Below are 24,553 nucleotides of genomic sequence, written 5' to 3' on the forward strand. Positions count from 1 at the left end.
TTTTAGCTTTTTTATTTTGTTATAGTTATACTTTTTACGGAAAAGATTGTAAACCTCTTCAACCTTTATTCTGAAGGATAATGGCACAAAATATTACGATTTGTTTATCCCCAAATGATTTAGGATTAAATATTTGGATATTTTATTTTTATTATGGGATATTTTTCTCACACAAAATTCCTACTATTATTTGTGAGATGGCAATTCCTAGAATCAAATGCGTATTTTTTATTTAAATTTAATATTCAAATATCAAACATTTTTATACTAATATAATTATATTAAAATAATATTATGTAAAATAAAATTATTATTTAAAAGTTTAGAAATCATTAAATAATTTTTTGTTTGTTCCTACAGACTGGTGATGGTGTGAATGATGCTCCTGCCTTGAAAAAGGCTGAGATTGGTATCGCTATGGGTTCGGGTACTGCTGTCGCGAAATCGGCTTCGGAGATGGTGTTGGCAGATGACAATTTCTCTTCCATCGTAGCCGCTGTAGAGGAAGGTCGTGCCATCTATAATAACATGAAACAATTTATTCGTTATCTAATTTCTTCCAACATTGGCGAGGTCGTCAGGTATTTATAGAGATATATGAATGAGACAGAGAGAAAAAATGTTGAATTTTAATATTATATGTATTTATTTCTTTACAGTATATTCTTGACCGCCGCCCTAGGTCTTCCCGAAGCACTGATTCCGGTTCAACTTCTCTGGGTCAATTTAGTCACTGATGGTCTTCCCGCTACTGCTCTCGGTTTCAATCCACCCGACTTGGACATTATGAGCAAAGTAATTTAACAATTAAAGAGATTCATTGCCATGTCATCAAATACAAATTTTTTTATACACATGTTTTTTTATAGCCTCCTCGCAAGGCTGACGAATCTCTGATTTCTGGATGGCTGTTTTTCCGTTATTTGGCTATTGGCGGATATGTAGGCGCTGCTACTGTCGGTTCGGCTGCTTGGTGGTTCATGTACAGTCCAAATGGCCCTCAAATGAATTACTACCAAGTGGTATGTTTTGGTGAAAACATTGTTTATATTCAGAATTATTTAAAGATTTGAAAATTTATAAATTATTCTCTAATTAACATCCATTGTTTGTACAAAATATAGACTCACCATTTGGCATGTGTTGGTGGTGGAAGTGAATTCAAGGGTATTAACTGCAAGATCTTTGCTGATCCTCACCCCATGACTATGGCTCTCTCTGTGTTGGTCACTATTGAAATGTTAAACGCCATGAACAGGTGAGAAAACATTTGTAATATATTTTGCAGAATCGTGAGTTTAGAATTATAACACCTATGTTTTTCTATAGCTTGTCTGAGAATCAGTCGCTTATTACCATGCCGCCTTGGTCCAACATGTGGCTCATCGCATCCATGGCTCTTTCTTTCACACTCCATTTTGTCATCCTGTACGTCGATGTTCTTTCGGTAAGTAAAAATTTACTCAGGATTGATAAGGAAAAGCGAATGACCGAGAAGTCTTACTATTTTGATTTGCAACGCAAAAGTTATAAATATTGTTAACTATTTTGTTTCAGTCCGTATTCCAAGTGACCCCGTTAACGGGTGAAGAATGGGTTACCGTTATGAAGTTCTCCATTCCAGTGGTACTTCTCGACGAAACCTTGAAGTTCATTGCCAGAAAGATCACAGACGGTGAGAATCCAATTTACACCGTGCATTGGATCGTTCTAATGTGGGCTGTGTTCTTTGGACTGTTGCATATTTGTCCCATATAGAACGTCCGTGAAATAATAATATTAGTCTAGCAGATGATGTTTTTTTCCTATGGAAAAGCATCCGCGACTAAATCCTTGGACTCGCAATTTGCATTTAACCGAAGCTCTTCCCACCGTGACGCGGGAAGGCGCGAGATAAGTTATTAACAGAGTGCGTTCAAGTGAGATTTTAACAAGTTTGACTGTTGTGCATGGTGTTAGTACGATTATATATACGAAATATGCCACTAAGGCCCACCATGCCCGCATCACACACCGTACCCTGACGTCGCTCACAACGATCACGGGTTTCGAGTGGCATCGAGTGATCTAAGAGAGACCCCGTCGTAAATCAAAGATGTGATCGTTAAATTATTTTCTACGAGTGCCTTTTGAACATTGAATTTCCTCTGCAACAAACACGAAACTGTTTATAGATGTTCTTTCCGATATAGATATTTCCGATATGTTCGACGTCCTAATCCTCCTCCTTTCTTGTTGCACTATTATTTATATTTTGTTTTATTTTCATGCACGTTTCGGTATAATTAGCAATACATAAATTCTGGTAACTGTAGCAGCTCCCGATAGAATATTAACACAATTGAAACCTACATTAATTTATGCATGCCTTTCATCTGTGTTTCTCGCCGAGAATAATAAAGTTACGACGTAAACTTTTATATCTTTGCATGTTTGAAGCGTATTATTGGATTTTGATCGATTTTAGAAAGTACAAAGTAGTTTGCTTGCTAACAATACCGAGGATTAGTAACTTCGGTTATAGCGCAAACAAACGCATTTGCGACTATAATTTTCATAGAGTAATACGCACGTTTATACATACAACGAAGACAATAAAACATTCGGCGGAAATACAGATAGAACGGACAGTAATAATAGTTTAGTATTTATCTTCTGATTTTATTTTCAGGCTCAATTTAATGCACGCACACAACAAATTAGCACAGTATTTGGTTAATGTGATTAACATATCTCTCATTTATTAAATATTACTTTACATTTACACATTTCTTTTTTGTTGCTTTTAATGTTGCTTGTTATAAATTACATTTATTACTGAATTCTTAGTGTCTGATGTGCCTGTTTCTACTCTGAAGTCAGAACTGGAGCTGTCTAAGCGTTTGCTGAAATTTCAAGAAAATGCAAGGACTTCGCACTAACGGATCTCATTTTGTATCTTGCATCCCGTGTCTTCCTTCCCATAGAGATATATGCATGCACGGTGCAATTAACACAGCACGTTTTTGTAAGATCCTTTCTTATTGTAATCTATTTTTTCCAATTATATTATTCTCTGCTGTGCCGATCAATGCGCCCATGCGATCAAATCAATCATTTTAACATTACGCATCATTCATATTTATATCAAGATATATTCTTAATATTTATAAGCGAAAACTTTATTTTTATCGAATGATATCTTTGTGATTCATTCTTCTACCAGAGGTTTTTCTATTAAAATTTTGTAAATATCTACATAATCGATACTTTTAGATTAGATGATAGTGAAACACATTGTCACAAAATTAACGAGGATTAATCGCGATTGGCACGGCAGGGTTTCTTCTAATTTCTTGCATTGGCTCGAGAACACAATATCTGTTTCCCTATTATAACCTGTATGTGTGATTTATGTATTTGAAAGATTATGCAATACAACAGATAATTTCTGGATATGGACTGCAAAGACTCGTAAGTGTAAGATAAGGCAATCGTTAAGCAGAGGAAAATAGTTGACCTCATTACCTCTCTCGTACGCTCGAAACTGATGGGGCAGTCCATAGATTTTTTAATGCTGCGTTCGTTTATGTTAATTTGAGCAGTGTTCCGAACGTAATTCATTGTCAGAATTGATTATCCGTTTTTATCAATAGTGATATCGAATAGCTACATTAATCCTAGAATTAATTAAACTACTCCTCTCTCTCTCTTTTTTTTTTTTTTTTTTTTTTTTTATTATTTATAAATTTATTCTTCATGATAATTGCATGATAATAGTGATAGCTAGGCGCATCTATTTTCTGTTCTTGGTTCCCGAAAATCTGTTCATATTTAATTTTTTTTTCAAATTAAAAGAGTAAAAAAATTCGCGAGTAGAAGAATAGTCTTGATCCATAATCGTCTTATAAGTTATTTAAAATGTTGAAAAATATTTATGGATACGCGTTAACCTAATTAAATTAATTGAATTAATAATGTCGAAGAAGTCGATTTTTTATCGGTAACGAAAGAATTTGAGGGATGATGTGCTAAATACATAGTAAAAGGAAATTTGACTAGTGGCTCTTTCACATACAGAATTTTGTTAAGGATCGGCGATAATCCTACATCATTGAACCGTAATAGTTTTAATAAAGTCATTTGTTTACATGTAAGTTACAAGGGATCTCTCTTACCTTCCCGTTTGTTTTCTCATTTCCAACGTCACGGTCTCGGATGATTGTTCCGATCCTTCGAATTTTTGTATTGAGAGCAAATTTAGTCCATAATTACAGTCGAGATTGAGTGAACGCGAATTCGGTCACTGCCTTAGCCACATAACGAAACGAATAATCGGTGTCGTCACGAGTACGTGGGCCTTCGATATATCTGGCTGCTTAGTCAGTTTATCCTTCGGAGCGTATCCTGTCGGTGAGAGCGACCGCTAATTAAGAAAGGAAGGTGGAAATCGATAAAACGCTAGTAGAGATGGCAACTTCTCGATTCTCTCTTCCCGTTTGCTTATGTAAACTCATTATCTCTCACGAGACGAAATATTTCCAACTTGACCTCTGTCTCTAAATTACGATCGCTGAAAAATCACTGAAATCGGTGAAAATACATTGATTTCAGTGGTATACTTATAACTTGTCAATTAGTGAAATAAATATACTGATCTTTCAGTGATTAAACACCAATCTAAAGTAAAAATTACTAAAAATCAGAGAGATACTCACTTAATTATCACAGTTATAAGTCTTGCTGCAAATCAGTAAAAATACACTGACTGCAATTTAAAGAGCTTTCCGCCACGTTTCAATGAGAAAAACAAAGTCGGCAAGAAGGCAAGAGGACAGTGTATCGTCACGTGAGAGACCGCAAGTTTAAAGCGGTTCGCGCTCGCGTCGGCAGCGCACGATCCAAGGTGTCATCCAGATCTTCGTAGATATCGCCGTGATTCGGCCGTTCGCGATTCAGCGCGCGAGAAACGCAGCGCGCGAGACGCTTCTCCGCAAAACACGTGCAAACGTAACAAGACTGACGATGTGTTCCGGAGAGAAGCGGACGCGTTTTCCCCGCTGCGTTTTCCTCTTTTTCTTTTTCCCCCCCTTCTTCTTCGGTACGCGACGCATGATAGTTTAAATTGCGCCGTACTCATGGCGCTTCAGGAATCGGCCGTGGTCGCGCGGCGCGACATTGTAATATAATGAGTTAATTAATTAGTAACGGTTAAGGCGTGATACTTTGGTATGGGCATAATTAAAACTTAATCAAGACCGAACGAGTTAGCGCTGTCGCACTAACGAACTTCTGTCTCGAGTAGTGTTTCGTTCCGCAATTTAATTTTTAGCGGGAGATGAAGCTACCGGCCTTGCATCCCTGCGATCGATGTGACCTGTGCCGCGATCCTCGGCTTCTGCGTCACCCAAAAGATCATCCAAATGAATTCCGCGCGGACGAGTAACCGGAAGGTGCACGTGATATTTTTAATTGTCGTTTGTGAAAGGGATCTCTCGCGATCCAAACGTTTATGTTAACTGAGATTTTTGAACCGAATTCGAATTTCTTCAGATATTATTCTCCCGTTAGTCCCGAGGCATCCCGGGAAATACATGTCATGTTTACTCACCGTGGTACAGAACAATGGATGCGTTGCTCATTCGAATGTCTGAACGTTTGTTCGCGTAACGGTTGGCTTGATTGGCACGATTATCAAAGCACAGGTATACGCTCGTGGGGATCAATGCCGGTGCGAAGAGTCTAATGCAGTTCTCTGTGACGCTCAATAAGTTCGACGAAGTTGATCGGGGAGTACGGATGCAGGCGGCCCTCGAGCGACGGATCTCGAAAACGCGTGGAAGCACCGCTCTGAATTTTTTTGTGCATCATTGTATTCGAAAGTCCGTAATCTTGATATTCTTGGCGAAGTAATTATAGAGACGTACAGATCTGTAATTAAATTTGAGAAACGTTGCTTCTCTTTGTTGTTAAATGTACCTCAAAATTTTTTTCTTTTTTCGGGATTTGTCACTTATCGCTCCCCCGCATCCTCACCTCCAACCTCGTTCACGATGTATCTGTAAGTACTTGAGTGTGCATTGTATTTTACGTTGACCGAGAATGACGGGTTAGTGTCATCACGACGAGAATACACTGCGCGACGTCACGCAAACATCGATGCGACTAAAAAGTGGAATCCTAGAATAATTCAGTACAAAACGACGCTACGTAAAAGAAAATAATGGTTTATATTTATTGTATCTGTTCGCATATATATATTACATATTTATTAATTATAATTTATTGATCGCCATAAAATGAATTATACGTGTGCCGAGAGTTAAACGACTCATCGACAGACATCTCTCATTGATCCTTGTGTGACGTTGACAATCGTGGTGTTCAGCGATGATGAGACTACTAATCATGTCGTTTCCTTCAGGAAGTACCTATTTCTCTAACGATAATTGAAATAATATTAATATTAACTTATGAAATAACTGTAACATCGAGTATATACAACTCGCCGCGGAGCGCGTTCGCGGCGAAAAACTAGCCGGGAATATAATTCCGGATATAAATCAGACTAGAGACGGAGATATTAAAAAAATAGAGAAAGAATAAAGAGAAATTGTATACACGAATCCGACTGTGTTGCGCGCGTTACGTGTCCAGTCTATGCATATGCGATAAGTACAACATAACGTTATCATGTAATTACCGCGCCGTTCCTCCGTGTTGGCGTTCGCAATTTTGTTTTATTTATCGTCCGATTTGCCTTTATCGTGTATTCAATTGGAATTCCGTACGGAGAGCGACATTATAACAAGTGAGAGACTATGATGACGGAATTATATATAATGCATTACTTGTTATAATAAAAGACTCATGTGTTACTAATGCGTTTCTCGATCCTCCGATTGGCCTACTAATTGAAGCAACAATTCTCGCTTAAAATTCGGCGGCTGTTGCCATCGAAAAAAAAAGAAAATCGAGCACCTAGTACGACTAATGTCGTAATAGGTGTTCGGTTTAGTTCTGTCCCCGCCTAAAACTACTTTAACTTTTCGACTTTTTCTCTCTCGTTGTCTGTTATCCACCCTACCACATTCCAAATGTTCATTGTAACTGCAGCTGGCTTAAGACATTCAGACAGTTGGTGGGCCGGAGTTGCATGAGGTTACAGGATTACTGAATGTACATTTGAAATTCAGGAGGGAAATTAAATTCCTGTTTCATTCGTAATTCCTTTCTTTCGTAAAAAATCGAGTTGAAATTTCAAGTTTCGAAACGATATATTTTTAAAATTATATCTAGGATAAAATCGAATTATACTCAGCAATTGTTAATGAGTTAAATTTTAAAAAATGTACAATAATTCCAAAACGTACGTATAAAAAATATTTAGTTTTTTTAGCATAATAAAATTATAGATAAATGGCCCACTTATTCAATGATTAAGGCAGCTCTCTGCTTGTATAACCCTTACGATTTTTTAAAACAAATCGAAAGAATTCTCAAGGACTTGGGCATCATCTTGTACATCTCATCACCGCATCTGTGTGTGTTGAGGCAAGAGATTTCGGAAAATAAAACACGCTACATGATGCCGAAACTTCTCGACACCGTCACATCCACGACGAATTTTTTCATTATCTTTACTATGGCTACTGGTGTACCCTGTTTCTTTCTTTCGACCCCTCGAGATTTGTTGTTTGAAGTTTTTGCATGCGTTCACTGGAAAAAAAAAAAGACCGATGTGATAACTGTCGTGTCGACCTGGAATGAGTCCTAAAATCGAGGATACTGAAAACACACCCTCGACACATCGCGCAATCTCGACACCCAACCCTCTCTTGCTAACTTCCTTCTGCCTGCTGGTGTGCCAAACTGTACAGTCACGAGGAGAAAGAGAGAGAAAGAGATCTTCGAGGACGATCTGGGACGGACGCGCACAGAGATGACACAGGTAATGTTGAATTTGTCTATTTTAAAACTAACGGGATTAACGTTTAGCTGTACACTCTGTAACATGACATATATACGCCGTTCGCGAACTGCATTTTGCAAACGAGCGAGTTACTTAGGTGGCAGTTTTCTCCGATGGAAGAAATTGCGCTCTCCTTTCTGTCACGTAATGTGTATATGTATTCATGAAATGTACATTTTGAAAAGAAACTTAGGGAATTGCGGAGCTCTCTTCTGCGCCCGCGCGCATTTTAACCACGTGAAATGGAATTGATTTTCGTTTTTAATAGTTTTTATACTTACTGTAATTTATTATATGTACATTACATTCCATTCACTTGCGTACGATCTATATGTACAGATACTTTGTTTCTCAAGGATTTATACCTTATCTATACCACGTCCGCACACACACAAGCACATACACACGCTGTTTTTTATAATATATAATATTTGATTCTTCTATCTTTCGTGATTAAGCGTGCCGCTCCATACTAAATGCCCTAACACATCGCCATCGCCAAGCCTTGCATCGACTAGCAGCTGCATCCCGCTCCGTAGAGTTGGACGAGAGGCGCGTCGCTTGCCGCAGCTGAGCCAGCGAGGGTGGCTTGGCGGTGTGGTGAAATAATCGTTGTTACCCTCGTATGTTTGCAGTGGCACCGCCGGTGATGCCGCCGAAATAAAGCTCGAGGGGACGTAGGGCGAATCTAAGAGAGACATCTAATCAGCCGCAGCCGAGAAATCGGCAACCTGCACCACATTACACTCTCGAGCTGCTCTCGAAGGGACTGGAGACGTCTTTGCTACCCTCTTTTAAAAACAAAATCAAATATTTCCCGAATGAAACCACAGAGTATACCCCCCACCCCATCGACCCACAACACACACCGCAATTAAGCACCACCGGTCCACCGCACGCATGGGCACGCTCACGTACGTCTGCGTGGCGATCGGCATTCAAGATCGATCTCCCACGGGATGACGAAAAAAGTAGAAAGGAGAACGAATGTACGAGTGTAATTTTATGGCGATCGGAGTATTAACTACGTAAGACCTCGCTCACCTTCGTTTGATATCGTTGCCAGTGTTACATATTATGCGCCAGTAGGTTTCTAACGATGTCATGATTGTGATGATAAACAGATAGGGATATTGATTTTATTCGAGTCGAAGGCTGTACTTTATCTTTATTCGTCCGTGTCCCATTACCGAAAGAATAGCTGCTCATATAACAGCAGCGAGAGACGCGTCTCGGAATGCAATATTCTTCTTTTCATGTAGAATGGTTGAATATTGGTTGTATTGACGTCGGTCGATCGACATCAATTCAAAGCTACATCGATCACGCGACTATTCCTCTTCACAAAGGAGATCCGTACATTCGTTCGAGCACGTCGTACCTAGTTAGTCCGATTAATCCGAGGCCCGATCCGTTTCAGAACCACCAAAGTCGTGGGGAGATGATGCCGACGCGATGTCGAGAGCGCTGCTAAAACCAGCCGGCCGTCCAACCAATTTTTTTCCTATCTTTAGTTCGCCAATTGGATCTCCGCCGTTCGTTAATCGTTCTCGTGTGTGTTATGTTGCAGTAAATGAGGTGGTCGTCGACAAGTGGTCCCAGTAAATGGGTAGATCGTCGACAGGCGTGATCCCACACTCCGTCGCCGCCGCCACCGAGCGCGCGAGGCTCAACCCGAAAATTAAAAGCAAAAAAAAAAAATAGACCCGAACACGAAAGAAAAATAAAAAGATACAAAGACGAACGAATAAAAGCGTGAAATAACCGGCGCGCTTGTGCTCAGTAGAACGCTCCGTAATAACAACAGCAGCAGCAGCATCAGCAGCAGTAGCAACGCACTCGATAACCACTTAGCTACCTGCCAACTACCTGCAGTTCGGGGACTCCCCCTTGTCCTGCGCCCGCGGGACTTTCCCCGATCGCTGAGTAGACGCGCTGCACCGCCTCGCCGTCGCCGCTGCTTTTATTCTTTTCCATCTTCTCTTCTCCCTCTCCTGCAAGATCCGCTGCGCACGAGGGGTCGTTCGAGTCGAGGTCGTCGTCCCCGAGGCCGACGAAAGCGAAGCGAACCAACGGCTTTGGGAAACTCTTCACCCTCGGTGTTTGGAGCCGCATATTAACGTTTTCTTAACTTAACGACTGTGCCTTCTTAGATCCGATTGCGCCAAGGTCGGTCAGCGCTAATCTCGATTGAGCCACCTTCCTCCCTCCGTCCGTGCAAGGTGTCATTTGCAATTGCACTCGTGAAATTGATAAGAGGCTCTTGATATTTTATTATGAACCCCGGTTATTTTTATCGATGTTAAAAATAATCGATTTTTAAAAAATTATAAATCAATTCTGAAAAAAAAAAGAAACGCGTTAATCGATGCCTTGGAGTAATTAGAAGAACCGAAATCAGTAGAGATTCTCCTTTCGCTTAACACCTTGTATTGGATAGAAGAAAAAGATTAGCTGGCTCAAACTGTCGATGCAATTCAGCCTTAATTTCCTACCCGAGAAAGAAACTACGCGATATAACTGAGAAAGTAGAGGAGCGCTGCCTTGTCCTCTTTTAATCCTTAACGCCTCGGGAGCGTGTTAACGCAATCTAACGGCCACGCAGCACTCTCCTGAATCTAAGTAACTGTCAATCGATCACATCGCTTATGCTTCCGGAAGTAATCAAGACGATAATTTGCCTGTGTGCCTGAGAAAGGCCTGCTCCTCGAGCGAGATTTTCAGAGTAAGATCGCTTGACACATAATCGAAAAAATAATCGATCTTCTCGAGAATCTCATTAATTGGAAAAAAAAGACAAATTCAAACGTTCGCCTTTAACACATTTAGGTTTGCATCAAGTTTCATCCCTACATCGTCTCTTTTTCACCCCTTCTCTCTCGACCACTTTCAAGCGCGCTATTTTTCTCGCTATTTTTCTTGCCACCTCTTTTCCACGCCGCTTTACCGATATGGTATTCTACCGTTTTCTCTTCTCTATTTTTCCCTTTCTTCTTCTCACATTTTTCTTCTTTCCCTACTCTGTCTGTTTTTTTCCCCTGACGTGAAGATCTCGCTCTTGGCGGTACGTTCTTCCACCTAACAAACTCGACTGTCGTGTCCTCGACTGTACAAGCAAATAAAGGCAATAATCTACTTTTTTTTTTTCGATCGAAGCTGAGCTAACAGCGTTGAAATCCTCGCAACATATGTATACGCAAAGCCGATTAGTTCTGTTAATCTATTCCCAAAAGTGGAAGCTATCGATTTATCGTATTACTCTCGCATGGTTAACAGACTTTTGACTGGTAGTGAAGATTATTGCCTTGAAATTCTTTTACTTTCATAAGGACAATTGTATCTTCAGAAGCGATCAATCCCCCGGGTTTAAAGGCGAAAAACGGCCCCTTTATCGGGAATCCCCTTAGCTTCCAAGACGCCGTAGCCTCCCCGCGATGTGAGAGAATTCACGTAGATTAGGCACCTAATCGCATACACGGAGATTAGGTACCCGGTCCCTCCTGTCAACCACGAACGACGGAATCCTCTGTAGCTTGGAACGTCCGGTTCGACGAGAAAAAAAGACCGTCACTCGTACCTGGAACGCTCAATGATGTCACAGTCCGTCCGCGCGCGCGGCGCTCGCGTTTATCCTGCGGACAGTGTCGCGAGAAAGAGAGAAAAAGAGAGAGGAAGAGCGTGTGAACAATTTATGCGTGTGTATGTTGTGCGTGAATGGGCGTGCGGCCTGTTCTTATCGCGCAGAACGAACGAGGAACGAAGAAACCTACTCGCGCCGTTCTGGGTCTCCGTGAACCCCCTTGGGGGGGATACAACTTGCCGCTGCGAATCCTGCATTCGCGATTCACCCGACGATCATCTCGCAAGGCGTCGGAGGCAGCCGGACGGTGGGGGACGAAGGAGAGGGGTCGTTGACCAGGAGGTTCGACTCCTTGGGGCGAATCGACGAGTGGTGCCTCTGCGGAAAAAAAGAAAAAAAAAAGAACGAAACGAGAAGCGACGACTTCGGTTTCGAGCGGTGACGTAACTTTCGCGATCGGAGGCCGCCGCGATGATGATGAGCTTGTGCCCGCGTGCTGGTAACGCGGATCATTACGAGGCAGCACGCGGCGCGTTGCCGTTCTCTCAAGTTTTCCTCTCGCACGAGCCACCTGCGTCGTTCTAAGAAAAGAAATCCTTCCTCCGCGCGCAGACAGAACGGGAGAGATTATCGCGAGAAGTGAGCCATTAGAAGAGCGGCTTGTGCGAGAAGAAAAAGGCTTGTGCCCTCTCAAGAGGAAAGTTTGCCTCCGGACACGCACGAAACTTACGCCACCGGAGAATCCAGTAAAATCTCTCGCGAGAGTTAAGTTTATTATTGTAAATATTCGTCGCGCGCACACGCGACGATATATAACAAAGGAGAGATATTCTACATAAATACATAGTTATACATATATATATATATACACACACACACACACACATTATATATATATTTTTTTTCCTGAAGAGGAGCGCAGACGAACGCGTCGTCGCTGCGGACGATAATAAATTATTGTTATTGATAATATATTATTATTATTATTATTATTATTATTATTATTATTATTATCGTCATCGCTACTATTGTTAGTATTACTGTTCATTGAGGAGCGTCACTGGTTTGGTGATACACTGTACACTGTACGGCGGAAGCGCGAAATCTCTTTCGAGGACCGGGCTTCGAGCGAGAAGGATTTAAACTGCCGAGGCTCGTGGTTGTGGTTTTTTTCCCTTCCCTGTTTATTAGTCATGTACACGGTTGATCTTCTTCGTGGTGACATTAGAGGCGGAATTAGCCACCTCGCGGCGTTCTGATTGTTACTTAGAGAATGGAAGAGAGGGAGAGAAAGACAGCCACCTTTCCTCGCTTCGTTGATTGCAGCTCTCTCTTCGGCTTTTTTTTTCTCGATTAATACCGACGGAACTTCTCAGTAGCGATAGAGCAATTAATGTCCGACCGTGGAGACATCGTTTAAACGACGACCGGATATCGCGAACGTCAGTCAGCCTCCCGTCCCGCGCCGCAAGAGAGATCTCGTTCTCCGCGTCGTTTTTCGCGTCTCGTCTCTTCAAAGATCGACTTGTCCGGACGCGAGTGATAACATCAGCCCGATGTCACGGGCTGAAGTTGAATTCGCCATGTTCGTGGAAGCTCCGCAAACATGTTCCGCGCGATGTTCGAGATGGAGAACGCGGCGGGCGGAGGCGCGCATTGGCTACTTTCTCGTTACGGCTCTTCGGCTCCCGACGTACGTTATTATCGTGTGTTGACACCTCTAGTGGTATACGTCGTGCGTTTCTTGAATTTTTCTATTTTTCTCTTGTCCCTCACCCCCCTCTCCCCAACCACCACCTTTCTCCCCCTTCGGTCTCTCTTCTTCCCCCCGAGTACTTGTTATTCTTCCGCGCTACCCCCGTTATTCTTGTCGCAGCATCACGTCTCGCCGATCATCATTTCTCTCGCCCTGTACTACTAAATATATAAACTAGCAGTTAAGAATTTTAACGACCCGCGACGCGAAAGTTCATTGGAATCGCCGCCGATATGTAGGACGTGTGATTTCTAGTCGACTTTAGCTCTCGGCACGAAAGTAAGATAAGTAAAGACCGCACGCGTGACGCGAGTTTCCACCGGCGTCGGTGGGAACCGTTGTCAAATTCGTCACAGTGTGTGTATATGTGTGCGTACGTGTGTGTGCATGTGTGTGTGTGAATGAGTGAGTGTGTGTATGTGTGTATATATATGTATATCATTATGTACATTATATCTGTTACATATTATGTACATACATATATGTATATATATATATATATATTTAAAAAAAAAAATGGCACCTCGTGCCCGATAAATTGCTCCGTACATATACATCGCTCGCGTCATCCTAATCGGGTACACGTAGATACGTACGCATCGACGCGAACGTGATTCCGATCACGTTCCAATCCATCGTTACGTACGTGCGTACGTCTATCAATTTCTCGCCCATCCTGTAATTAAAGCTCATCATTTTTAATGTAATGTGAACACTACTGTCGTGGCGTGCAATATTCGTACTTGTATAAAGGCAATCGCCCGCGCTGACGCTCCAATCGTTCTCGCTCGAATTGTCCACACGTTGGAGCATACTCTTAAGAACGAATTTCATTATTTTCTTCGAATACGGTGACAAACCTTGCACGTTTCTAATGTACGCCGACAGCTCTGTACGAATAAAGGTTTGGAAGTAAAGCTCGCTGTCCTGTCTTCTGCCGCGTTCTGCCGCAATCCTTTCTCGAGGAAGCTATTCCTAGTATTTGATATTTTGTAGTATCTCTGGCTTTTATCTGTCTACAAAAATCTGAATTGCTTATCTATTATACGATTCAAGTTATATTTTAAGTATAGAGATTAATCTTGAAAACTGACACTAGGCTTGAAATGATTAATTTAATTTGATTATAGAATCATGAAACCTAATATACATTTATGACATAAATTGTATTTGCTTTCTCTTTCAAAAGTCATATTAGATAGTAATATTTGAACAACATATTCAAATATAAATTAAAGAAAAATCGTCTCCTATGCAAATACTTAAAAATAAATGGCGTTAGTTGTTCAGCTATATGATGTAGCAGTGAAAATGTTGAATAGTTCGTTGGAAACAAAATTCATAAATTGGATCGTAAAATTGTGACTATTTCATCGCAAACACACATTTTATGTGGTCTACATATTTAGCACATTATTTATTTTTGCTCTGTCATAAGATAATTTTAGAATATGCTTCGTGGAGACAGCACGGACCTCTGCTCATAAATTTCCCAAGCGGAGTAAATAAATTTTCTTCGTCTGGTTAAAAAGTAGAAACTAAAATAGTACAGTTCGCGAATCGTACTCTACGGACTGGCCGGGGACTTATTACTACTTTGCATTGCAAATTTAAATTGTTTTCAGCGACTGGGGGATGATGCGATCTTTGAGGATAAAACGCAAGATACATGACGCTATGTACGTAACACATACTTCAACTTTTCCACGAAACATTGCATCGCAAATGGTTGCAGCACTCCGTTTGAAGTACAAGGCCATAGTGTTCCTGAAAATTCTCGAAATTTTAATATAGCTTCTTTAGATTTATTTACTTATTTTGCAGAAGTTCTAATTGTACATTAATTCTACAGGTACTAAAACTTAAACTAGATAAAACTAAATTCCAGGAATACTATTATGGTATGTTAATAATGAGACATCCATCAAACAATAATTGAAAACACTCAATATTAAAATTAAAACTAAAAACAGAAAACTAAAAAATGTTATGTAAGATATACATGTAGATATCGAAATTTTCCTTTTAATTAATATTTATTGGACACTCATAAATTTTAAAAAATCTGAAATTGTACGTTTTCAAAAATTAGTTTTACAAAAAATTTTTTAAATTTTAAAACTAATTTTTGAGAATGTACAATTTCAGATCTCTGAATTTTTAATTTGTATCGGAAACAACGAATCTTTTTAAATTTGACAATCTTGCAATTACAATGACGCCTGTAATTATATATCTTTTATAGATCGGAAACATATAATAGTTACAGCCTTTAATTTTTGAAAGTTTATTTTAATGTTTAAAAATTGTTTTTAAAAATTATTCCGATTTTCATTTTAATCCGTTTTGATTTTAATTCTTTTCTTTTTCGCTTCTCTCTCTCTCTCACACACCTTTTTTTGATTCGATAGTTTTCATTGATTTTATTTAATTAAGAAATGCGTTGCTAACTTACTTACTATTACTTTAGAGATCGTCATTCTTGTCCCATATCGTCGGACGTCGCCATCGTTGGTGAAATGCTCTCGCACATAGTAAAATCACAGATTATTCCGCATAGAAATTTGCGCATAAATCTTCACGGCGAAGCAAGTCTTGTCTCGTGAAAAAGTAGATATCAAAATGATGCAGTTCGCGATTCGTCGTAAGATAGGTTCTACATTATAAATTCAAATTGTTTTCAGCAATCATGAGACGATACGAACTTTGAAGATAGAACGCGAGACGTACATTTTCCACATTGCACATATTTCAGTTTCGCCACGAAACGTTACGCCGCAAATACATTCTTGTTGTCTGCATTTGAAATTTAACGCGCGGTAGATTGCAACATTGCTAGCATTTCTCACGTCGGTTTCATATATATGATATATAAGCTTCTCTTTTTTTTGTTACAGATAGCGTTTGTGATCTAGAAATCCTTTGTAGTGACATCAATCAAAGTCGGTTAATTAAATAAAAACTGAAATTTTAATACTGCTAATTGAATGTTAATGTCAGAGTACGAAAATTATACAATTTATTTAAATAAGATGTCTTTCAATAGTACAAAAAATGTACTTGAATCTAAATTAGTTTAAATCTAATTTAGTTGTGTGGATTATTTTCATCCGTGTATTTTCATTTAATCAATAATCATCTGTGATTATTTTAACATCAATTTTCTCTTGCTTATTATAAAAATATGAAAACTAAAATTCATAATTTATTCCATCAAATTTATAATATATTTCGTATAATATTCCATCAAATTTATAATATATTTTAATTCGCATTCGAATAATTCGGATTTATTACACACACACACACGCACACGCACGCACGCACGCACACACATTAGATTTGTCAAAACTCTTTTTGTATGAATTGTTTTTTAATCGTTTTATTTGGTGCGTCTGTAATTAAGATGTATGTACAAGGAAGAAAGGAAAGGGTGATTTTTTATATTAAACAAAGCAGAGACTATATTGATGATTAAAATTAAAATTTCTTTTTTGCATAAAATATGAAAAAAGATATTCTAACCAATTTAATATTAATATATGTATATGTAATATAATTATATTAATAATTAATTACCAATTTATATAATTGATTAAAATTTATCTTAATTAACGTTCAGTAAATGAAATTCCAATATTATCGATATGATATATTATAGATACAAACTTTAATATTGTGTTTATTTTCTTATGTTTGAACAATTGTGTCCTCAGATTCTGTATTAATTTTTCAAATTATGTACAGAGTTGAGAAATTGGTTTTCGAATCGTGTGAATTTATCATAAATCGTTTCGTGAATGGTCGAATTTTATTCGTTTCAGGCACCTAGATTACAAACTGTGTTTGTTCATGCAAACGCAATCGCAGTAGTACATATCTATCTATTTTCAGCCACAGTAGAATACTATACACCCTTGTGCTAGATATATCTGTACTTGTATGTAACTGTTGTATAGACAGATAGTCAGAAGCTACTATATTCAATGTTCTATTCTAGAAATTTCGCATATTAAATTAACTCGCATATTTACTAACTTAATTAACAACTTTTTTCATTAAGCAGATTGTACGGCATGATGCAAGTTTTAATAGGAATTTAAAATAAATATTTGGAAATTCGTAATTACATACTGAGTCTTTATTATAGTTTAATTAAATTAAATCTTATTAATTGATAATAATTTTTATTAATTACTTATGTTCAATAATTCGGAGCTTTTCTCTCTATTGTATAGATTAATTAAGTAATGTTATTCTAAATTTGATAGACTAAATTCTGAATCTTGATTTTTATAATAAGCAAAAATTAAGATTTAAAAATAATTACATTATTGATCGAATGAAAATAGGTAGCTTAAAATAATCTGTACGCTGCAATTTCAAGCTTTTTATAACATAAAATAAAAGTGATACTTTATATTAGAGAAAAAGACGTCTTATTAAATTTTGAAATTTTAGTAGTCTGCAAATGTTAACATATAAATATTAATAATAATAATAATAAAAATCTGGAAATTATATACATGCCGTGTAGATATATTTTAAAATATTTTTTCAATTCTGCAAAAATTATTCTATGCGTGATAAGCTCTACGTAAATTAGTTTTTCATTTGCCTTTTCAAAGACTGTTGAATAGTTAGTTTAATTGGCCGCGTGACTTTGGCTAATTCCTCCGAGACTAATTCCGGCGTAGTGAATAACATTACCTTAGGTTCACACATATACCGAGCATCGTTGGAGCATTAAGTCAAGTTAATCGTGATATATGATACGTTGAGCATGTGGAGAAATTGTCTCGCCCATACTGAGTTACATCCTATATCTTCATATGTGTCGGCTTACCTTTACGTAGTACGCACATCGAAACAGATAGTACATCGTCTACTTATAATGTACAGACAACATTTCATGTGCCGAAAAAGATTATCGGAGATTTTCAAAATCTGATGCCTATGCAATTTTTATTTAACATTTTAGATATTTATAATATTAGACAAATTTAGACAAATTTATTTAATTATTAAGTATTAGTTAAATTAAATTTACTTTAATTTAATCAGAGCATTTTTAAATTAAATTAAATTATTTTAAATGTATATAAATTTAATATAATAAAATTCAACCTGTATATTGCAAAATTCTAATAAAAACCAGGATATTCAATTAACATTAGTATTTTTATTCAATTTAATTATATAAAATTTGTAACAGAATGTTGTTCTTGAAAAATATGCTTGCCTTGCTTTTAATAAAAAATATTAAATATAAGTGGAAAAATATTATAGCCATGCCCTTTTATATATTTAAAAAAATTTTTATTATATCTAAACATTTGAAAAATTCAATTATAGATGAGATGTTGCGATCGATCGGTGTGGATGCGGCTTTACAGCTAAAACGCGATCAATACGAATGCACACGCATAGTTTGCAATGCGTAAAATGTATGAAACTGCATGTTGGATTCGAAACCAAAATTATGCGAGACGACAGACATTTGCATTAATGCGTTCGCGAGTAGATATTAATATAATTGAAACGTATTGCAAAACAGTTACGCGATAATTCCTTGCTGGAATCGACTATAAGCGTTTTCGCTAGCAAGTTGCATTCCATGAAATAATATCCCCGCAGCGTTTGAATTTTAATGCGTGATCGTGGAAAATTTATCACGTCTTTATGCATCCGGTAATAAGCAAACATTTGTAAATTGTTGATATGTTCCAATAAACGTATTACGTAAACATAAACAATACTAACTGTTTACAAAGCTTTCACGATTAAATGTAATTTCTGCAGACCCGAAGCTTCATAAGCAAAAGAATTAATTAATCTACAATATAAAAAAAATAATTTAATACTGATATACGCAAAAAATAAATCGCCCCAATAATTTTATAATTGTTGTCGAGCACTTTTAACCCGAGAACCACGGGTGTTTTGATGTTTTTGTTAAAGGAAAACCACTTTGAAGTTGATTAAAAAATTTATGGACGGGACATTCTATGCAAAAGCGGACGGTTATCTCTTGATATCAATTGCTCTCGTTCGCCATTCAGGCGGTGCGATCCGCCCCTCCTGGGAGAGCGATGTAAAAGGCGAAAATCCGCGGTGCGCAAAGTCGGATCCGATGGTGCTACCGGTAGAGAGACGTGATCCGGAGGACAGCGCGAATAATTCATCGAAATCCGGCGGGATTTAGAGAGGAAGGCGGCGAATTCCGGGCCTGAATGCCGAAGGGTCGTCATTCTCGCCCGAGCTTTTCGTTCACCCTCTCGTATGCCATTAGTCGATACTCTCGTGGACGTCTTCGACAGATGGTCGTTTCGCCGGGTAGAGAAGATGTAGTAAGAGAGAGAGAGGGGGTGGGGGGAAGGGGATAAGAAAGAAAATATCTCGATTTCTTCTTATGATTTTATATATAGATCTCTCTTCGCCTTCTCCTCCGTCGCCGCCTGACATTAATATCGCTTCTTTGCGTGATCCTTCATTATGATTACTCTCGGCGAGCTCGCCCGCGATCTTCCCCCTCCGCGGAAAACGCAGCTCCTACGGGTAACTCCGACGATTTCTTACTGCAACGATATGGTCCTGCTGAGCTGTGATCCCTCACCTATGTCCGTGAACATGATCGAGACGAAAACTCGATTAAGGCTGTTCGCTGCACGGCGCCCTCCGGATCTCCTCGCTCGATTAGGATTACCCGTAAGCTTGTGCGTCTCTATCACGCAAACGTATCTTCCGCTGTAATATAGATGGAATAAGACGGCAGCTTTAAAGAAAAATTATGTTTGAGTCATTCTGAAAAAAATATATAATAAAGCTGTAATAAGAAAGAAAAATAGTAAAATCTTATTTTTTATTTTTCATACAGCGTCCTACATAATTATTTTGCTACCGATAAAATGTTTTTGTCACACCTGTATCTAGCTAAATTTTCAGATACTTTGATTGAAAATTTTTTTCTTCTGTATTTCTAAACATTAAAATTATTGATTATAATAACAAATTATATTGACAGTGATATGTGTAAAAAATAAATAATAAGGTAATAAAATAAGTAAAAAAAATTTTCACACTTGATCCTTGATTTAGTAAGAAAGAGGTAATAAATGCTTGTTAATATTATTATTATTATTAAATTGATTATTATAATAAATTAATTAATTGATTATCAGTTTAGATTCTCTTATTATTAATAAAATTTTATTTTTTATATATTATATATTTAGAAATATCAAAAAATTATTGCTCTAATAATAACATTAATATTATACATATATATTCGTATATATAAAATTGTGCACAAATATGCCTGCAGATGCACTATTGACTATACGAAATGCACAATACTTTAAGAGATAATTGATCAAATACCAATTAACTTCTGTTGTTCATGATTCTGTATTATTCGAAGCAGCACGTTAACAATATTAATTAATAAATAATCGACCAAGTGTCTATGGTCGATTAGACACCATAGACATTGCTGAGGCAAATAGCTTAGTGTTATTTTGGAATTAATTAGGTTTTGCACGCTAGAGTTAACGTTGAAGGATCTCTTAATCCGCCTTGTTTCCGGTCGAGCGTGCAGACGTATAGTGAAATCATCTATCTGCGTCGGCCAAGTTAGCTCCATACTCTGATACGACTATGATTGAACGATTACTCAGTATTGCGGAGTTTTAAGCGTCACCCGTTACGTTCGATTACGCTGTAATGAAGTTCCGCCGGAAGTTGCTGCTAAATTGAAAGCTTCCTTTCACAAGGTTTCTCTTAATTTTGCATCACGTTAAAATTTCAAATGCAAACTAATTAAATATTATAATGTAGTTTTATTTTTATATGTTTACTAAAATACTATTTTAAAATGCAGTTTAAAAAAGATTCGCGCTATAATATTTATGCAATTAAGAGATGAAATTTTACTAGAAGCACTAAAAATACAGAAAATTTGTTTTTTTATTTACATGAGAAAGCAAATATTATATTGGTTCCATCATTTGGCCCTTTTTTATTTCTGTGTATACTGAAAAAAAAATATCCAATAAGATATGTAGTTGTGAGCTGCCAACTACAGATATATTTAATACAATAATATATGCTATTGCAGTATCAACATTGTACTTGCATTAACAGTAAATATTATTGTATTGTGTATTTTATGTAGTTGGTAGCCCGCAATTACATATGTTATTGGCTATATTGTTTTTTTTCTGTGTATGTAATATCTTTCGGTCCACCGCGGATACCGTAGATTATCACTGGATGCATGCAATCGACACGATAATTCGACATGTAATCGACAGGTAGCAGTCGATTCATCATGGTGCATTGACAGCATTTCAGGAAAATTCTTCCATCTGTGTTCCCGCTAGAATAACGCGATGTCTCGTCTCGAGAGTGAAAAAAATGACGGTACACTAGAGATAAAATGAAAATCACCCAACGGACGATGTATTGTAGATTATTATTTTTCATAAATTTTTGTCATTATTTATTTTATTTTCATGATTTATTATATAATTTAACAATAAATACAAAAATATTTCTACTTTTACTATTATTTATCATTACTGATATTATTAACTTTAATGTTTCAGAATAATATTTCCAATTACGTCAACACTTTAGCTACTTGATCTAAATTGCTGTTATTAATAATATTTGTAATTGCTGTTTCCGTGCAGTCAATATAGGCATTATGTTGTGTTTACAATGCTGGTTGGTCATTGTGCAATATTGTATATAAACACAAATATTTGCCGCGCAAATATACATAATTAAATAGACTTCAGATTGTATGCTCAATAGTAGTCTATAGAACTGAATTGTGTTCTTCAGTGCATCAAATCAAAGCAAAGCATGAAACTAGTGTACATCAAATCTGTAGCATAGTTTATTCAAAGTTAGTTAAGTGAAAATGCAATAATAACATTTCGTGTCATACATTTCTAAAATTCAATTTCAGAAGGCCTGTTAAATCAATTTTCGATTTCGCATGTTAAGTTCATCCATAATTAAATTTTGAAATGTTAGCAGAGAGAGAAAGAGAGAGAGAGAGAGAGAGAGAGAGAAGGGGGGGGGGGGCAAAAAGAGAAGAAGAAAGAGAAAGAGAAACTTTTCAACAAAACTGATTCAAGTTACTATTTTTGTTCCCAATATTCACAGGTAATTTTTTTCATACAGAAATGCACTCGTTATCGCAAAGAATATATATGTATAAACTGTTTTTTTTTGTCATACTTAAATTAGCGAGGATTAATCATAGAAGTACTTAAAAGTTAATGTCTACCGAGATAAAAAGTTTTATTCAAAATAAAAGATTTCTTTAACGAAAAGAAAAAGAAAAATTGTATCAGAATTTTATTCTTAACTAAAAGATTTCAGATTTGTTAAGTGTATTTCATGAATATATTATTAGAGAAGCTGCCAATACCAAGATCTCCTAAAGTGACATTTCCTTATTTATCAGAAACTAAGCACTTTATTACTATTAATAAAAACATGAACTGATTATTAATGTAATTATTAGATTGTGTCCAATTTGTTTTATAATAATCATATAGATGTATATATTTCTCTTAGAGATTAATATAATTTTAATTTATTATGAAATATGTTACGAAGAAAATTTATATTTAAAAACGTGAAGAGGTTATTATTAGTTATATCTCTATAGAGAATCTGAGAATTCCAATTACACCGTTGCGTTGTCTCGTTGTACATACATAGTACAATCTACGATCGCTATCTTGAGGCTCTTTACAGTATTTCGAGCTCCAATCTGCTTTCGGCCAATATACCCGCCTGACTTGGCAGAATTTCATCCCCATCCGTCGCATTGAAGATGCGAACTTGGAAACACGCTTATTGAATTTTTTATTTGGTTGAGTCGTCTACACGTTTTACTCAATCGACTTTTCTGCGAATTTTTTCAAAAAAATTTCGAAGTATATATGATTTCATAGCAATCATACGCTCGCGTGTACATGTCATGTAATGTCGAAAATTATGGAATTGAGAAAATTACGAAACGGAAAGAAACGGTGCAATCAAATTTCTGCTGAATCAGCCGCGGGGAAAATCAAATTCAGCTTTACTCATTCACCAATTCACCGTGTATAATAAGGGAAACATTTTCACGTGCTCCCTCGCCGTTTTCTCTCATTCATAACCATCTTAATGAAAAATTGATGATTCAATTAAAGTTTGCAATCACGACACATTTGTATGCATGTGTTTCCCTCTCACGGTGTGCGGATATCGGTGCTCGAATCCTAATTCCCTCTACTTGTACGGCATTCAAATAAAGTTCGCTCGAAATTCGATCGATACGGAAAGTTTCGATGAGCGGGAATCGCGTAAGGCGGAAGTATTAAAAAGAGGTACAGGAGAATCTGTGTCGACAGAGCGGATCTGCGGGAGGCACGGACATTGATTAATCAATAGCACGAGTGTTCGTCTACGACGGGGATCAAAGAACGTCGGATGCTAATCGGGGGCAAACTTGCCACTTTCATGTCTGTCGAAGAAGAGTTTGCCCAAGCAAGACGCGCGTCTTCACGTTGCGAGGGCTCTCTACCTGACGCTTCCCGACGCCTTTCTGTCTGTCGCTCGGCTGAAGTGACGACATTCCTTCGCGTCGCTTTAATTTTGAAAGTGCGCGTCGCGAAGATTTACCTCTTTCGTGTTCTTTTTTTTGCAATTCAAAAATTAAGAATAGTGAGAACTTTTAACGCACAAGAGGCAACAACGCAAATGCGACAGTCGAATTGACGGACAAACTGCGCGGCGTTTCTCTCGGCGTAAATAATGAAATTCAATGGAACACTGAGAGAAATATTTTTGTTAAATTAACAAGACAGAAGCTACTGTAGCAAATGATTTGAGTACAAATAATTTGTTACATTTGATTTGCTGTTATAGCCATTGAACTCTAAGTGAACAAATGTGATTTGTATCTCAGACAATATGTTTCTTAAAATAACAAATGATTTGCAATGGTAACTGTTTCCTCTTTAGCTATCCTCTCTTTTGTTTGGGCAACAAAAAGTTTTTTCTCAGTGAAAATTGAAATTCAAGCACCGACGCTATTAGAACCATGGCTTACGACACCCGGCTTTTATTCCGCTACATTTCTCGCGCGTTACGATAATTAAACGCATTCCGCGTATCCGATCGGCAGCTCTGCCCTTTTCATTTCACGTTGTACATACGCGATGTATATTTCAGCGTTTAATGAAAAAGCCTCCTCTCTCCC

At 37.5% G+C, this 24,553-nt stretch overlaps 2 protein-coding genes across 9 annotated transcripts in view; one reads left to right on the plus strand and one right to left on the minus strand.

Moving 5' to 3' along the window:
* LOC105832227 (calcium-transporting ATPase sarcoplasmic/endoplasmic reticulum type) overlaps nt 1-14,204 on the plus strand; it is a 47,411-nt gene extending 33,207 nt beyond the window's left edge. For 5 of the 8 annotated variants that reach the window (XM_036291917.1, XM_036291918.1, XM_036291919.1 and 2 more), the window contains exons 8-13: nt 361-581; nt 660-795; nt 870-1,022; nt 1,125-1,258; nt 1,330-1,447; nt 1,558-1,758. In XM_036291917.1, coding sequence (XP_036147810.1) covers nt 361-581; nt 660-795; nt 870-1,022; nt 1,125-1,258; nt 1,330-1,447; nt 1,558-1,758 — 963 coding nt within the window. Of the gene's footprint in view, nt 1-360; nt 582-659; nt 796-869; nt 1,023-1,124; nt 1,259-1,329; nt 1,448-1,557; nt 7,552-8,586 lie in introns of those variants that run through there. The other 3 variants (XM_036291921.1, XM_036291920.1, XM_036291916.1) reach the window with 3 other exon arrangements.
* A 4,220-nt stretch (nt 14,205-18,424) lies between these two features.
* Nucleotides 18,425-24,553, minus strand: part of LOC105832228 (alkaline phosphatase) — a 216,083-nt gene continuing 209,954 nt past the window's right edge. Inside the window, exon 9 of the mRNA XM_028193493.2 lies at nt 18,425-20,034. Coding sequence (XP_028049294.1) covers nt 19,990-20,034 — 45 coding nt within the window. The 3' untranslated portion in view covers nt 18,425-19,989. The remainder of the gene's footprint in view (nt 20,035-24,553) is intronic.

The sequence above is a fragment of the Monomorium pharaonis genome, chromosome 9 (genome assembly GCF_013373865.1).
Source record: "Monomorium pharaonis isolate MP-MQ-018 chromosome 9, ASM1337386v2, whole genome shotgun sequence".
Classification (NCBI taxonomy): Eukaryota; Metazoa; Arthropoda; class Insecta; order Hymenoptera; family Formicidae; genus Monomorium; species Monomorium pharaonis.